Source organism: Microcebus murinus, chromosome 14, assembly GCF_040939455.1.
Source record: "Microcebus murinus isolate Inina chromosome 14, M.murinus_Inina_mat1.0, whole genome shotgun sequence".
NCBI lineage: Eukaryota > Metazoa > Chordata > Mammalia > Primates > Cheirogaleidae > Microcebus > Microcebus murinus.
In genome coordinates this window covers 53,200,915-53,216,870 of record NC_134117.1, presented here as the reverse complement: position 1 = coordinate 53,216,870, position 15,956 = coordinate 53,200,915, and the positions used below count along the sequence as shown (strand labels likewise).

Genomic DNA, 15,956 nt, shown 5'->3' with positions numbered 1-15,956 from the left:
TCTCAGGCTCTAGAAAATGCTTTTCCATAGGTCAATCCAAATTGGAGCCAGTAGGCACTTAAAGCACTTACTTGGTGCAGGGCACTGTTCAAGGTACTAGGGGAAAGAGAGGGACCAGACCAACCTGCCTTCAGGTTCATTATCATCTAGGGGAATCAGAGAGGGAAACAATTAACTATGACTAGACAGGATGAGATTAATTATGAACGAAATATTAATTATGAACGAAATTAATGCTAGATGGCAGGGCAAGAAATGAGCTAAGGGGAGTACAGACAATAGATGGTTACAAAGGCAAATCTGGAGGCTTCCATTTGCGTTATGCTTGGAAGACCTCAGTAGGACCCCGAGAGGCAGAGATGGCCGAGGGGGTGTCAGGAACACAGATACTTTTCAAACACTAACATGGTGCTCAAAGGAGATGCTCACTGAACATTATAGAGTTCAGATTTTCAGATTAGGGCTGCTCAACTGGTAAGTATAATGGAAATATAGCCAAATCCAAAATGTGAAATGTTTCTGGTCCCAAGCCTTTTAGATAAGGGATACTCAACATGTATCTTCTGGCTGTGATGGTTCATTTTATGTGTCAACGTGACTGGGCCATGGGCTGCCCAGACATTTGGTCAAACATTATTGATGGTGTTTCTGAATGAGATTAACATTTGAATCTGTAGACTGGAGTAAAGCAGATTGCCCTACCTGATGTGGGTGGGCCTAATCCAATCAGTTGAAGGCCAGTGTAGACAAAAAGGGCTGACCCTCCCCCAAATAAGGAACACCTCCTGACTGCCTTGAGCTGGGATGTTAGTCTTTTCCTGCTTTTGGACTCAAACTGAAACACCCACTCTTCTTGGGTCCCAAGCCAGCAGGCCTTTGTACTGGAACTATACTGTCAGCTTTCCTGGTTCTCCAGCTTGCCAATTGCAGATCTTGGGACCTGTCAGTGACCATAATCACATGAGCTGATTCCTTATAATCTTTCTTTTTCTATATGTATATTGGTTCTGTTTCTCTCGAGAGCCCTGACTGGCCTATAACATCAGATAAGGAGATTTCTAATCTTGATGGTCTCTGTAGTTTCTTAGAACCTTAGCAAAGGTCTCAAGGCTTGCTCGCTTTTACTGTATAAGAAAGAAGACACAAGGCATGGCTTAGAGGCTACGTGTCACTGGAGCAGTTAAGGAGCTCGCTTTCACAGGTTAGCTGCCAGGACTGGGAGAAGGGCGCCAGGAGCAGTCTCATCGCTACCAGTGTGTGCATGCCACACAAATATCACGTCACATATGCCATAACGCAGAGAGACCAGGGAAGCCCTTTCCCAAATAGTTCTCACCTAGATTCCTAACCTGAAGCACTGCCAGAGTATTAAGCTGACTTGCAAATGCCAGGGTCACTTGGAGGAGGCATATAGCAATGTTATAACCCAGTCAGCCTGGATGAGTCAGTCCCCTAAGAGGCAGAAAAGAGGCAGAGGTTGCTGGTTGAGAAATAAGCGTATTGTTGTAAGAGGGCTTGGTATGATGCCCTTCTTAGCTTATATGCTAGTAAACGATTATTGGTATCTATGTTGACAGCACTTTGTTCTGCAAAGCTGAACATGAAGACCAATAAGATCCTGACAGTGGTCTCCCATCTGCTCTACTTCTGACTTATGTTTCTCTAAGTGTGTTTTGATCTGATGACTGAAGATTAGAAGACACCAGACATGGAGGTATGGACTGCATTACCTTGCATTCCTGCCTCTGCTTATTATCATGGATCAAGGTTGAAAAATGCCAACTTAGGGCACCACAGTTACCTGAAGCACTTTTACGTGGGACAAAGACACAGGCAACACTTTTTAGAAATAAATAGGTTTATTCGAAAATGAATCCAAATAATTAAAACTATAGGAGAGGATATTAAGGAGAGATTATGATGAAAAGGAAAGCATAAGAGAAAGTAAGACATAACTTTCATTTGTGCCAAATCAAGAAGACTCTCAAAAACCTGACTTCTGCTTACCCAGGCTATAGTTGGTGGCTATCAAATTAGACCCCAGTCATTATTTCTGTCATTCCTGAGTGGAGCTGAAAGCTCTCATTGCTACCAAGATCCCACAGAGAAGGCAAAGGGACCTACAGCTGCATGGAGCAGCCGTAAGCATCCCAGATATGGTTCCTTGGATGGACCAGGGCTCCTCCTCCAGGCATGCCCTGCCCCTCCATCCCTGTGCAGGGGTGGGGAACCTGTGCCCTCAAGGCCACACATGACCCTCCAGATCCCCAAGTGCGGCCCCTCGACTGAATCCAAACTTCACTGAACAAATCCCTTTGTTAAGTATTTGTTCTGTAAAATTTGGATTCAGTGAAAAAGCCTCACTCAAGGACCCAGAAGGCCAAATGTGGCCCTGAGGCTGCAGGTTTTCCACCCCTGCTAGGGTTTATAGGTGCTCAAGGGAAGGAGGCCACCTGGCAAAAACTACAGCAAAAACAGCTCTCCTTGTCTTGATTCTGGCGAAGTCTGAATGGGCTGAAAGCCAAAATGAAAAGCTGGGTTACCCAAATGACAGCCTTCAGACCCTGAGTCTTTGGAAAGACTTTTTATTTATCATGGCACAAGATGCCCAGTGGTTACATGTGTGAAGATCATCTGAGGAGCACTATCAGCTCCTAAACCAAATGCAGGACTTGAGGCCTGTGTCCTTTGGTTTGACAAAGACACACTGCGCCCTGCTGGCTGGAGACCACCAAGATGGGCTCAATCCATCATGAAGGTTTAAGCAGATGTGGATGATGAAGATGGCAGAAAACATGACAGGGCTCTGGCCCGGGGGAACTAAGGACCTGAACTCTAGACCTCCCTGAAAGAGGTATTACCACCATTCCTCAGGGAGGGACCAATCAGCCACCTATGAGAGCACATGGAAGTTAGCCAGATTGCTGCTCTCTGTCTGTTTCTTGGCCCTAATATCAGTGGTCTCACACACCCATCTCACCACCAGGGGGCGAGCCCTCATCAGTAGCCTATTCCAACTCCGCCAGGGCCCCATTTGTGATCTCGCTTGTGTGCCCAAGCAATGCAATGAATGCAACCATCCACAGTGATTACAATTTGGGTCATTTAATTATTTAATTGCTTTTTAAGAGATTATTGCTGCAATTAGGAAGGGAGCATTGAGATGAGAAGGGAGGAGGTTAGAAAAGATGGAGAGAAGATTTAAAAGAAGTACCATTTTCCAAGTATAAAATTGGTAATATTAAAAGTGACATGGCAGTATATTCACACAACTACTTCTAACGCAGAAACAAGACAGTACAGTGTTTGCAGAGGCCAATTTGACATCTGCAAGCAATAGGATACTATTAAAGACTCTCAACCCACCTCTGCCAGACTAGATATTACTACAGGCACAGACACACAAATATACACAAGATGAAAAGCCTACAAGAGTGTTAAGTCAAACTAAGGCTCTTAATCACAAATTAAAGTGGCTACAGTAGGTCCCTTTGAAAAATACCATGCCCCCCTGGCACCAATGTTGTCACAGCACAGAGGAAGTGAGTGGCTCAGGGGTCTGGTCCTGGGGAGATGCTGGAAGCATCTGCACACGTTGCAGGGCACATGCGTCTCCACTGTAGCGGCTGGCAAGCCACAGTGGTGCCTGCTGCACCAGCGTTGAGGTTCTAGGTCCCTGGACTTCCTCCAGCATAATGCGCTGGAGACCCAAGATGATTCACACACAGCTCCAACCACAACTACTCTCTCAGGAAGGTGCCTGCCAAGTCAACAACTGGGAGAAACATGTGACTCCCATGTCCTACAGATCTCAGCTTCTTCCTCTGATACACATGCACACAAACATCAACCACTTTTGGAACCCACAATGCACTGCGGAAAAACCAGGAAGTAAGCACACACGTATATACCATATCAGCCTGCAGTAACATGGCCAGCTAGTTACAGATATTGGGTAAGTGCTAAGGAGCACTTCGGACAAACATGCTAAGGAGCTTGAGGAACAGTCTGGTAGTCTTGGCTCTCCCAGCCAGCATTCCCAGTGGAGAAGGCTAAAGGATACCAGCCTGATAAGGCTGTATATTCAGGAGTCCCTGAGATAGGGAATGGAGCAGAGGAAAGTTTCTCCTAACTTGTCCTAAGTCTCCCCTACCCAAACAGAAACCTCAAAGACTCATGATCCATTCCCCCTGGGGCCGGGGCCGGGGCCAGGAATAGCTCACTGCTCACTGCTGAGCAGAAAGGCACATGATATGATATCATCATCAGAGCAGGAAGTGGCCTAGATCAGGGTCCCCTACAGGGGAGAAGAGGGTAGGAAGTGGGCACAGGGTTTGGTCCTGACCCTGCACCACCCTGAGCAACTAGTCTTATGAAGGAATTCCAGGCCCTAGGCCATGGCTGCCTGCCCAAATGTTTATGTCCCTATGCTGCTCCCTTTTCAGGGCTGAGAAGCGCCCAGTACCTGAGGCTAACCTGCCACAGTACTTTTGGAAGCTGAATAAAGGGGAGAGGGCAGAAAGAACATGTTAACAGAGAAAAACCTCACACACCCACCTGGGGTAAGTCAAGGCAACTTGTGAAGGTGCTTTGAGCTGTGCCTTCAAGCAAACATATTCACATTACATGATGGCTTAAAGCAATGGGGCAGGGGGAGGACCACCACCAACTTTGGTGACATGTATTTCAATATGGGTATCATGCTACTCTGATATTCAGGAAAGTATAGAAAAGGGTCTAGTTTCTGCTCATCACCAGTCCAGAAGAGGGCACAGGTATGTTCTGACTACTGCCAATTCAGGGAGGCAGCACCACTGCGAGAAGGTCCTAGATTCTCTGGAAACCATGTTTTCTTCCAAGTCCATGGAAACCAGAACAGACCAGTGGGAGCATCACCTTACACAAGAATCTCCAAAGATGGACTAAAAGCACAGAAGAGACCACTCCAAATGGACCAACCCAAACCCTGCCTTGATAGACTGAGCAGACAGACTCAACCACTCCAATCCTACATAATAGAGAACGATGGCCTGGTGGGTCTGTGTCCTGGAAAAATAAAACAAATTACACTACAAGTGATTCTAAGAGAGACAACTAACTTAAGAAGAAGGCTGAATAAGCCTCCTGCTTAAAATACACCTAACACCCACCTGGGGAAACATCTGTTACATAAATCTTCCTATCTGACCAGCCAAAAGATCTGCCTGAGGTAATAAACTCTTTTGCTATCTCATAAACTGTACCCCAGCTTCCCTAAGGAATCAGGACAGGTCAGAGCTGCCACACAATGATTAAGTGAAGCTAAAAGCTAGAGAAGTTAGAGGAAGAAATGGTTAAAACAATTCTTAGGGTAACATGTCTAATAAGGGCAAAATCATTACATAATGGAATCCTTCCAAGTCTTCAAATTAAAAACCACAAAAAGGTGACAAAAGGAGGAACAAGAATCCTGAGGATGAAGCTATCTCATGATCTGTTTTGTGCTCTATGGAGCAAGACCAGATGTCAAAGTTGTGCGTGACCTGTTCCATACTCCAGAACCTTCTGAAGGCCAGAAGCCCCTCAGGGACTAGGAAGTGTCCAAGCTCAGCGGGGCTTTGGAGAGCCATTCATTTGGCTGCCCTGGAGAAGAGTGTCTGTGCTGTACAAGCAGTCCAGGAAATCAGAGGACAATTCCACAACCAGATCCCTGTCGACGGTTGTCTGGACCATGCCGTAGATGGCACCCTACAAATCCAACAATGGCACTGTTAGTGAGCATGGGTGCAGGAAAGGACAAGGCTGTGGTGACACTCCCCTCCTCCCCCAGTCCCAGCTTTCCACATGTACCGCCCCTACCCACTGCCCATTTCCACCCAGGGAATCCCATCATTCTGTCAGAAAAACAGCCGGTATAATAAATTTTTCATAGGTACTTTCCAGTCTGTCTTTCTACATAAAGGAACTATCCTATGGGATTTTCTGTAGAAAATTCCAGAGAAAACATGTTTATTGCCTTCCCTGTGTCAAAATTTTTTCAAATGAACACTACCACCACCTGGTTTTATAAAGCCATTTCTAATTTACAGGGTGCTTTATATATAGTGTGTCTCATTTGAGACTTCCAAAACCTCCGGGAATAGGTGAGGCAGAGATCATGGGCTCCAATTAACAGATAAAAAGAGTTTGTGGCTAAGGGGACAGAGGCAGGAACAGACTCCATGTCGTCTGATCCTTTCAGACCCTCTACCAATACCTGAATTTCCAAGAGAAGAAAAAGATCCAAGTGTCCCTACCAGGCCTGTAGTCTTCGCTTTAGGATTCTTCATGATTTGAGTGACAGATTCACGGATGTCCTTTAGGAACTGTATGGCTACTCGCTTCCGGGTGTGTACTAATGTGATGCAGAAATGAATACTATGGGACAAGAAAGAGAGGGGGAGAGGGAGGGTGGGGGGAGGGGAAGAGAGGGGGAGAGAGGGGAAGAGAGATGGATGAACCTTGAAAAAATAAAGAATGTTCTAAAACAAAGCAACCTCAATACAAGAATATATTGGTTGCCTCTTTGCATTACTTCTGACAAGCATAGTCATCCAAGTTGCTCACAGCCCTGGGAGTCCAGGCTGTCAAATATTTGGGCCGCCAAGCACGGGCTGGCACTCCTCACCATGACCAAGAACCATCCTGCACAGCTGGTTGTCTGTTCCTCCCCTCCCCATCACTACTCCTGCAATGTAGGACCACCAATGGGACACTTGTAATCTTTAGACGGTGAGCACTCATGGGGCCTTTGTGGGGACAGGGCCACATGGCTGGGGTCTAGAAGGACTTCAGGGCAAAGAAGAAACTCTCTAATTCACCCTAGAGGGAGGACAGGGTTTAGTGAAGTTGTGATGAGGAAAAGTGATAGTCTCAATGGGATTGGCAACATGCCAACAAGTGAAAGGGGAAGCTCTACATAGAAGACAGGCACAGACCTATTCAGGTGAAGTGGAGTATTTACCTAAAGGCATGATGGAAGATTAGGTTAGAATAGCATATTAAAGAAAAAGTAGCAGGCCTGAATGATTAGAGACCCTCTGGAGGGTTTTGAACTATATATTACCCAGGTAACAAGTATTTTACAAGAGCAATCCGATGGCTGTGTACAAGGCAGACTGGAGAGTACAGAGGCTAGAGAGTGGGAGGAAAACCTCATGAGTGACCACTGGTCTCAGGGACTGTCACCTAATTCTGTCAGAATTTAAAGCTAATGGTCTTGTTCTTTATATCTAATAACTCTGGGTGACAAGACAGAAATCCTTTAGATCCTACACTTGCTACCAAAGTGCTAGGCTCGAGGAGTCAAACTCTAAGGTACCTCAGGGTCACCTTGCTACCCAAGTTCTTCCAAAGTCATGGAGCAAAGGAAGAGAAAGAGGCTTCTTCATGCTTACCTGGGTGGGAACTGCAACTGGTTCAGGCTCCACCCCTTAGCAGTCATCAGGTTGTACAGCCGGTAGATGTCAAAATCACGGGAGCCTAAAGCAATGACTGATAATTGGGGATTCCCAAAAACAAAGATGCCCTTGATATTCTCTAGTCTTAAAACAAAACAAATACAAAAAAAGAAGAAGAAAAAGGAAATTCAGCCACATATATTCCTTTGTTCATCATCTCTTAAATCATCCAAAGTCTCCCTTATAATGAACATCGTCTAAACTTTTGGGGCTTTAGTCTTATCTTCTAAAATAAGAAGGCTAGACTGTGATCAGTGGTTTTTATGGAGATCAGAATCACAGACAGAACATGAAAAATATCCCAAGGCCCAAACCCCGTCTGGATCTAATGAATCAGAATCACTGACTTCTAACCTGTCTACCCAACTCCCAATTATATTCCTCTGGGCGCATCTGAAGCATGAAAGATACACTTAAAAAATTTCTGGAAAAATAATCCCTCCATCTCTACAGTTCTAAGAAATTATATTTAATTCCTAAAGCAAGAAATGGTATAACAGTTCTCAAAAGATGGCCCTATCAGAACCATATAAGGACCTTTTTCAAATGAGAAATGCCTACTGGCAGCTTTCCTTCCCCCTCAAGATTCTGAAAAAGCCTCGCAGTCCTGGTGACAGACAGCCAGGCAGGTCATATAGGAATAGATCCGTTACAGCATGCAGCCAGTTCTGGCCTTGGCTTAAACCTGGATTTTTTTTTTTTTTTTTTTTTTGAGACAGAGTCTCGCTTTGTTGCACAGGCTAGAGTGAGTGCCGTGGCGTCAGCCTAGCTCACAGCAACCTCAAACTCCTGGGCTCAAGCAATCCTGCTGCCTCAGCCTCCCGAGTAGCTGGGACTACAGGCATGCGCCACCACGCCCGGCTAATTTTATATATATATATTAGTTGGCCAATTAATTTCTTTAGAGACGGGGTCTTGCTCTTGCTCAGGCTGGTTTCGAACTCCTGACCTCGAGCAATCCGCCCGCCTCGGCCTCCCAGAGTGCTAGGATTACAGGCTTGAGCCACCGTGCCCGGCCTAAACCTGGATTTTATCACCATCCCTTCCCTCTTCCTTCTGACCTATTTCCAATTCTTTTCTTTTTCCAATAAGTCTTCAAGTATGATTCCTAGACTGGTAGTAGCCTCAGTATCTCCTGGGAACTTACTAGAAATGGAAATCCTCACATGTCATCCCAGATCTAATAAATCAGAAACTCTACGAGTGGGGCCCAGCTATCTTTGCTTCACCAGTCACTCCAGTGATTGGGATACATGCACACGTTTGGGAACCTCTATTTTAATCATGAAACTGTACGTAACCATTAGAAGAGAAGGCAGTTGTTAAGACATCCTTAGAGGTGAGACAACCTTCAAATGAAGACCCTCCAAAAGTCACAGCAGACAAAAGGAGCTTCTCCCAGGCCAGTACCACACTTCCAAGGTGCTGTCCTAAACTAAAGCCCTACTCTCCTGAAAATGGCAAATGGGCGAAGGTATGGGTACTTAGCCAGGCAGATGCCTTGAGCCTGCTAGTAGAAAAAGCAAGAGACAAGGCAGAATCCCAATCTTCCACACATACTCTGACTTGAGGAAGCGAGCAGTTTTGATGATCTGTTTGGTAGCTTCGACATAGCCGTTTTCACCGAAGTACATCAAGGCAGCCCAACAAGCTGCACTAATGCCACCAGGCCTTGAGCCTGCCAAGGTTGGAGAGGCGTAGATGCCCCCTGGCCACTCTGTAGCAACGAAGAATTGATAGCTCCTGTACTTCTTGTCACTGTATAACACCACTGAAGAGCCTTTGGGGGCATAGCCATACTGAGGAGGAAGAAGCAGAGAGGTGAGAGTCCAGTTCTGTCTGGCAGACCTTGTCCCAAAACTCTTATCATGCAAAGGAATTCCTACTCCTACTCACTTGTCAGTTTCCCTGTAATGTTTCCCACTCACTTTAAAGGTTCAAACTTAAAATGATAGTGGGTAGAAGGAATTTAAGGCATGAAGTTTAAATTCTCTATGTTAGAGATGAGGAATCTGAGGCCCAGGGAAAAAGTGTCTTGCCCTAGTTAATAGATTTACTCCAGTTCTTGCCCACCATGTGGTTTTAGCCAGGAAATGACAGAATTTAAGTCACCTGGAGCGACTTTTAAACTCACCACCTGACCCCCTTCCCATGTATTTTGCTTACTATTACACTTTCTTTTTATGAACATTATGATACTTACACTCCTAAAGCTTCTTTATCCAGCTTTAAAATTAACTATGTAATTGGCTTCCTTATAGAAAACACACCTGCCTAATTAACTCTCACATGGAATTTCATTCTCTAAACCACACAGAAATGGATGGTTAAGGAAAATGGCAAAGGAGCTATCTGAGTGGAAGGCAAAACCAGATTCTGACTGATAAGCTATTGCTTGCAGATCATTTAGAGTCTGAAAAACAAGTCTTCACTATACTTATGTTTGAAACAAACCCTGAAAATGCAATCAAAACAAGGCACATAGTCCTTAAGTTACTAATACTTCTTCCATATCTGAATATATGTTCAAAAGATTTCCTAGCCATGCAGACTTCTTCTCAGTCCCCCATGGGTGGCAGGCATGGACATCTCCAACACTTTGAGCTGAATGTTCCTGAGCTCACAGGCTTCCTCCCCTATCCCAAGGGACTCTTCCAGCAACATCCTCCTGTCACATAGGCTTAGGAGTCCAGTGGCATAGGAGCTGCAGTATTAACATCCACCTTCTTAGGAACTCCAATATGAACCCTCACCTCCTCCACCATCCACCTCAAATACTTTCAAGGCTTCTGGGAATTTTTTTTTTTTTTTCTTTTTAAACAAAGGCCACACCACTAGTGTGCTCCAGTTACATAAGAACAGTGGATATAGTACTTCTCTTAGCCAATGAGATCAAGGTAACAGGTTAGGTTCTTTTTCACTCTTGCTTATCACCTCTACTCCTATACCACATGAGCTGAACCAGCTGGCCTGGTGAGAGCAAAGAGCCAGACTTCACACTCTGGGAGAAGCTAATGCTTTAGCCAATTAATTTGTCAGTAATAGTCAAAATAACCAATTATTAGCACCTGATCTCCTCCTTAGCTCACCTTATGGGTATCAGCTGAAATGCTGGTCACACCCTTCACCCGAAAATCAAATGGTTGCTCCAGTGGGTATCCTGCTTTCTCCATAAAGACAATGAGGAAGCCCCCCAGACAGGCATCTACATGAAGAGGTATCTTGTATTTGACAGCCAGCTTGTTCGAAAAAACAAAGAACATAAGAGAATTTCATTTAGAACCCCATAACAAAAACTTTGCAGGACATGGGTAGAAAGGTGGGCTATAAACACAGGCTATTTTGTATTAGGACCCCATGATTTAAAAAACTAGCTATTTTTGACATTCCTAACAAAGTTTATCTTTCAAATGTATTTATTTTGCCTTCAAAATAATTCATCTGAAATGTGATACCTATTTTATGTTTAAATATTCATGACTTCAAACTCCTTGCAAAATCAAGCAGGAGATGAGTAGAGCTCTGATGGAAGTTGCCTCTGGAGCAGGGGAAACAGTCCTGCTTTAGTCTTTGCAGGTGCAAGGGAGGGAGGAGAAGGTGCTGAGGGGCGGCCTGTGGAATGCCACCCTCTAGTGGGCACGTTCCCACATGCAGATTATTTCCTGACCTCAATCTAAAAGGAATACTATTTCTGAATATCCAGCTTAAAGAAAGGCCGAGGCCTTGTATTATCCCTCCTGTAGAGCAGAGGCTAGCAACTATCAGAAGTTCCAAACAAAGCTGCACAGCCTACCCTAGGGCTGATGAGAGCTATGCATCACTACTGTAGTCAAACCTAGAATCAAAATCACTTCTATGTGCCAAGTACTGCACCACTAGCTTCTACTTTTAAAATCTCAATTTGACTGCCAGGGTAGCCCATTTCGCCCATGTACCTTGGCCACTTCAGGGACAGGATCTATCGCACCATGAGGAAACTGTGGGACAGAACAGACGAGCATAGCAGTATTACTGGAGATGGCTCTTCTCATTGCCTAGGGATTTAAAGTTTAAAGAAAAATGAGAATCTATGTCATGATTACTTTTATCCTCTTCTGTCAAGAACAATGTGGGCTGCCAGCTCAGAGTTCCAGATCCACTAATGTCTTCACCACTCCAACCAGGGAGAAGACTGCCTCCCCACCATGGCATCAGGATGCACACAAATGCAGACAGGTCCATTTGGGGGAAACAGTCTGAGAGCACAAAATAAGAACAACAGAGTCACTGTGGGGTAGAAACAATATGAGCTAAGAGGCAAAAGAGCCAAATGTAAGTCCCCACCCCACTGTTATATAGCTGAGATTTATAGGGCCGAGGGAAAGAGAGAGAGTCACTGAAGCTGTAATTATCAAAAGGAGTTTTATTGTTTAGCTTGAGCTAGGGTCTGAGCCCCCAGAGTGCCAGCGCAGTGGCCTCTTCTTCGGGCAGGGACCCCCCTTTGTGTGCTAGTGACCCTTTTATACCTAAGCTGTTTATATATTGATCATGCATCCGCCTCCACAGTGATTTTTATTTTATCTTGCCCCTGATAGGCTCTGACCTGTTTTGGGTTTTAGCTGAGAAACTCTGGTTTTTGCGTTTTTTGGTTTTGTTTTTTTCTTTGCATCCCATAATGTACTCATAATACCTTGTGGTTAACAAACAAGCAATAAACAAAAGCTAAAAAGTGTCTATTGTTTTTATAGTCCAATATCTTACACCACAACCCACTAGCAGTGACACCCTTAGTAAACTACTTTACTTCACACTCTGTTTCCTCATCTATGAATTGCAATAATATGATAGCTTTGCCAACCTCCCTGGACTGTCATAAGGCTCAAGTGTGATTCTGACAGCACTGTGAAACTTGAAAGTTCCTCTATACAAATGCAAGAAATAAAAATAATTACTATGATAATGACAATGATACTAATTCAGGCCAATTAAAATCACAGTGAGAGTCTTAGGGCAAATTAGGCTATGCTTATTTTACAAACAGAGAAAAGAAAAGAAAGTGATGATATTGATAGCAAAACACAGATCTTTGAAGTCCCAAGTTAGGGACAAGATCATTTCCCTTTTAGATTTCATGGATCTATGAAAACACTGAAGCTGGAGTTGATCACCACTGCCAGTGGCAGTTTTTGATATTCTGGCTGCTCAGAGCCAGTCTGAATGTGACTGGAAGAAGCCAGTCAGTGAGATATACTTCCTGCTCTTAGAGACCAAGGCCCTCCAGGGGTACTCACCCGCACATCCACCTCCATCATCTTGTTCAGTGGGACCCGCACAATCTTCATCCCAAAATAACTGGCTGCTTTGTCAAATGCGGCATGGGCACTTTGGGGAGCCACACTAGATGACAGGGAAGAGGAAAATTAAATTCAGGCCAAAATAGGATTCAAGAGAGAACACAGCAGCTAATCTAAATCACCTAGAGTAAACTTCTGATTGTTTTTCCTCAAATTATTTTAACTGTTTGTACCACTTTTCTTTTTAAGCATAAACAAAAAAAAAGCCAACTGATTTTACCGTAGAAACCTTCTCCCTACTATTTAGGAAATCATTTTGACAACATGAAGGAGAACTCAGAAGTAATCCCACATTGAAGGATCCAAAGCATAAAGTAGGGCTGACAGGTGAAAGTTAAGGGACAGAGAATTTGGATAAAGAGCTTTCTAAAGGCTGGCTATCCAAAGACAGGCACCTCGATGAGAAGCAAGCTTCCCAACACAGCACATGTTCAAGTGGAAACATACAACTGCTGGCAAGCACGTTAAAGCATCAGGCAAGCTTCAGATCAGTGGGCCCTTCCAACACTCTGAAAGACCATGAACCTGCAAGAAACTAGAATCCCCATTTCTCCTACACATTTGGGTGTTTCAAATACTGTTGAAAGAGGAAATGGGGTCATAGGTAAATACTTGCTTTCAGACTTCTCTCAATTTCTCCACTCTTACAATTCATCTATTCCCCAAAAGGGAGAAAAAAATCTCTATTGCTAAGTACCAAGAACTGAAGATTTACGTAAGAAGAAAGAATGGCAGCCTGACATATTCTCTTAGTTGCTAAATATGAATCAGAGCATGAGACCACAAGCAACAAAAGCCTTAGTCACTGACACCTGTGTGGAAGACATTAACCCAAAAGATGTAGCATAAACACACTGTACAAGGAGAGGGTCTACAGAAAAAAATGTAATCAAACATCAAAATTATGTTCATGGTGGCAATGTGGGTAAATCTCGAAAGGATATTTTTATTTTTCTCCCCAGAAAACAGCCCTCAGAAAAATATTCCTAGAGAGCACCCTGAGGCAGCCAATAATATTTAAGTGACTTTCACTGAATTAAGGAAGTAGAGAGCATTTCTCAGGCTCCAGATAATTTACAATAAATACCACAGGATTCAGAGATGTAGTCCTCTGTCACTTTTGGGAAAAGAATCTCATTCTTGCTTGTAGTATATGCCATGTATAAATGTGGGGGCTTAGGAATGATCTTTAAAAATAATTAGCTGATCCATTTAGGATTTTACTGAATGTGAAAGGGTAGAGGGGCCAGGACAGGGGGAAAGAGGACTGGAATTGCTAGAGGAAGAGAAGCAGCAGGAAACTGAACAAATTACCAGTCTCAGTTTCATACAGCAGTACAAAGAGACAAATCTAGAAGGTGGAAAACCAGCCACACATACGTACATTTCTGGAGTTTTGATCCCCTTCTCAAAGGCCAGGCCCCGATAAGCTTTGCAGGCCATCAATATGCTTTCTGTTCCCCCAGAGGTTACCTATAATAAAGAAGAGATGCCATCTGTTGGAGGAGAGTCAAAGATAGGCATCAGCATGTGCTTCTTGCCCTCATCTTAACAATGTGTGATGAAGAAACAGATAAGGACTTGGATGCATGCTGCAGGGCAGATCCTGCTCTGTCTTCCAGGAAAATCTGGCTTTGTTGGCTAAGCCAAATCTTGGTTCAAGAGAAGAATAAAAATTACTAAATAAGAAAGAACAGAACCAGGGGCAGTGGGGTACGCCTGAAGTCCCAGCTACCCAGGAGGCTAAGGTAGGAGGATCACTTGAACCCAGGAGTTGAAGACTAGCCTGAGCAACACAGCAACATCCCATCTCCATTAAAAATAAAAAAAGCAGAAACTCAGCACTATCTGCACAAATGTGCATTTGCCCAGATCCCACCTGTTCCTAATCCATTTATATTTCCACATTAATTCATCCATTTTCAGATAGGGTAGGGCATTTTATGTCATTCAAAAGGATTAGGATAATTGATTTTAATTTAAATTTTCAATGCCTGTTGAGGAATGTGAAACTGTGAAATTACAATTCTAATAAGCTGTGCAATACATTAGAAGATCAAAAAGAAACGTTCAGACTTTCCAAAGTGAACTTGTGGTTTTAATGAGTTTGAATGACAAAAAAAAGGCAGAAGTTTCTACTTAGATGTTTGTTGCCCTGAAGCTAGACTTAGTCCTTCTGATAAACAAATTTCTTTACCACAGTTCAAACAAAAAGACGCAGAGGTCTTTTCATTCATCCTATTTTTCTCACTGGACTACAAACTCATTAAGGTGGGGACCAATCTGTTCATGACAATATTCCTACTGCCTAGCATGGTAGCTGACACTTAATAGACCCTCAATCCACATTTCTTGACACCTAACTTGACTCTCAGTAAACCATGACCAACACAGGCATGTCATGGCCACCTGGCTAATTTTTATAATATATGAGAATGAATAATTTCAAAACAAACAAAAAACCATACCACTGAGCTAGCTGGATATCTTCTTAGATTTACCATCTTTACAGATTCATACAATCTTATATAGGTTTTTCATTTAACAGGTGAGAGAACTGAACCCCGAGAGATTAAAGCAATTCACCCAACGTCATACATTAGCATCTGCTGATAAACAAAACTTTTTATGTTAGTGTAGCTTGATATAAGGTGGAATGAGAAAGGGATGATTACTGAACTTTCCTAAAATGAAATCTACATGTAGGGCAAAAAATACCATTAGGTACAAATTTCCAGTCATCAGGAGTTATATGAAAGATCAGCTGAGAAAAGTTAATTTATTTTTTGACTCAAGAAGTCTTTATGAAACACATGACCATCACCCACAAAACAATGCACTGAACTTGGGCATGGGACACTTGTTTGGTTTGTAGGTCTCTTCATTTCTATGCTGGAGAAAATGAAATGCTTATGATTGAGGTTGAGGTCAGCTGTGCAAATCAGCAGTATGTCCTGTGATCTAGCATGAAACCTCAGAATGTCACATGAGGAGCCAAACCAGCTGTGAAGAAACTCAGGAAAGGACCAGAAAAGTCTAAATCTCCAGTGCATCAATCTCTTACTAAGGTCCAGTAATGACATAAGCAAAAATATTTCTTGGGGGAGGGGGGGAAATGGGCATTTATTGAAACCTTAAAATCTGT

General features: G+C 43.6%; 1 protein-coding gene across 1 annotated transcript in view; it reads right to left on the bottom strand.

Annotated features, from left to right (window-relative positions):
- Positions 1-2,569: 2,569 nt before the first annotated feature.
- Positions 2,570-15,956, bottom strand: part of SGPL1 (sphingosine-1-phosphate lyase 1) — a 57,980-nt gene continuing 44,593 nt past the window's right edge. The window contains exons 8-15 of the mRNA XM_012762596.3: positions 14,196-14,284; positions 12,749-12,854; positions 11,414-11,512; positions 10,568-10,717; positions 9,039-9,277; positions 7,416-7,562; positions 6,276-6,396; positions 2,570-5,727 (exon numbers count right to left, since the gene is read on the bottom strand). Coding sequence (XP_012618050.2) covers positions 5,587-5,727; positions 6,276-6,396; positions 7,416-7,562; positions 9,039-9,277; positions 10,568-10,717; positions 11,414-11,512; positions 12,749-12,854; positions 14,196-14,284 — 1,092 coding nt within the window. The 3' untranslated portion in view covers positions 2,570-5,586. The remainder of the gene's footprint in view (positions 5,728-6,275; positions 6,397-7,415; positions 7,563-9,038; positions 9,278-10,567; positions 10,718-11,413; positions 11,513-12,748; positions 12,855-14,195; positions 14,285-15,956) is intronic.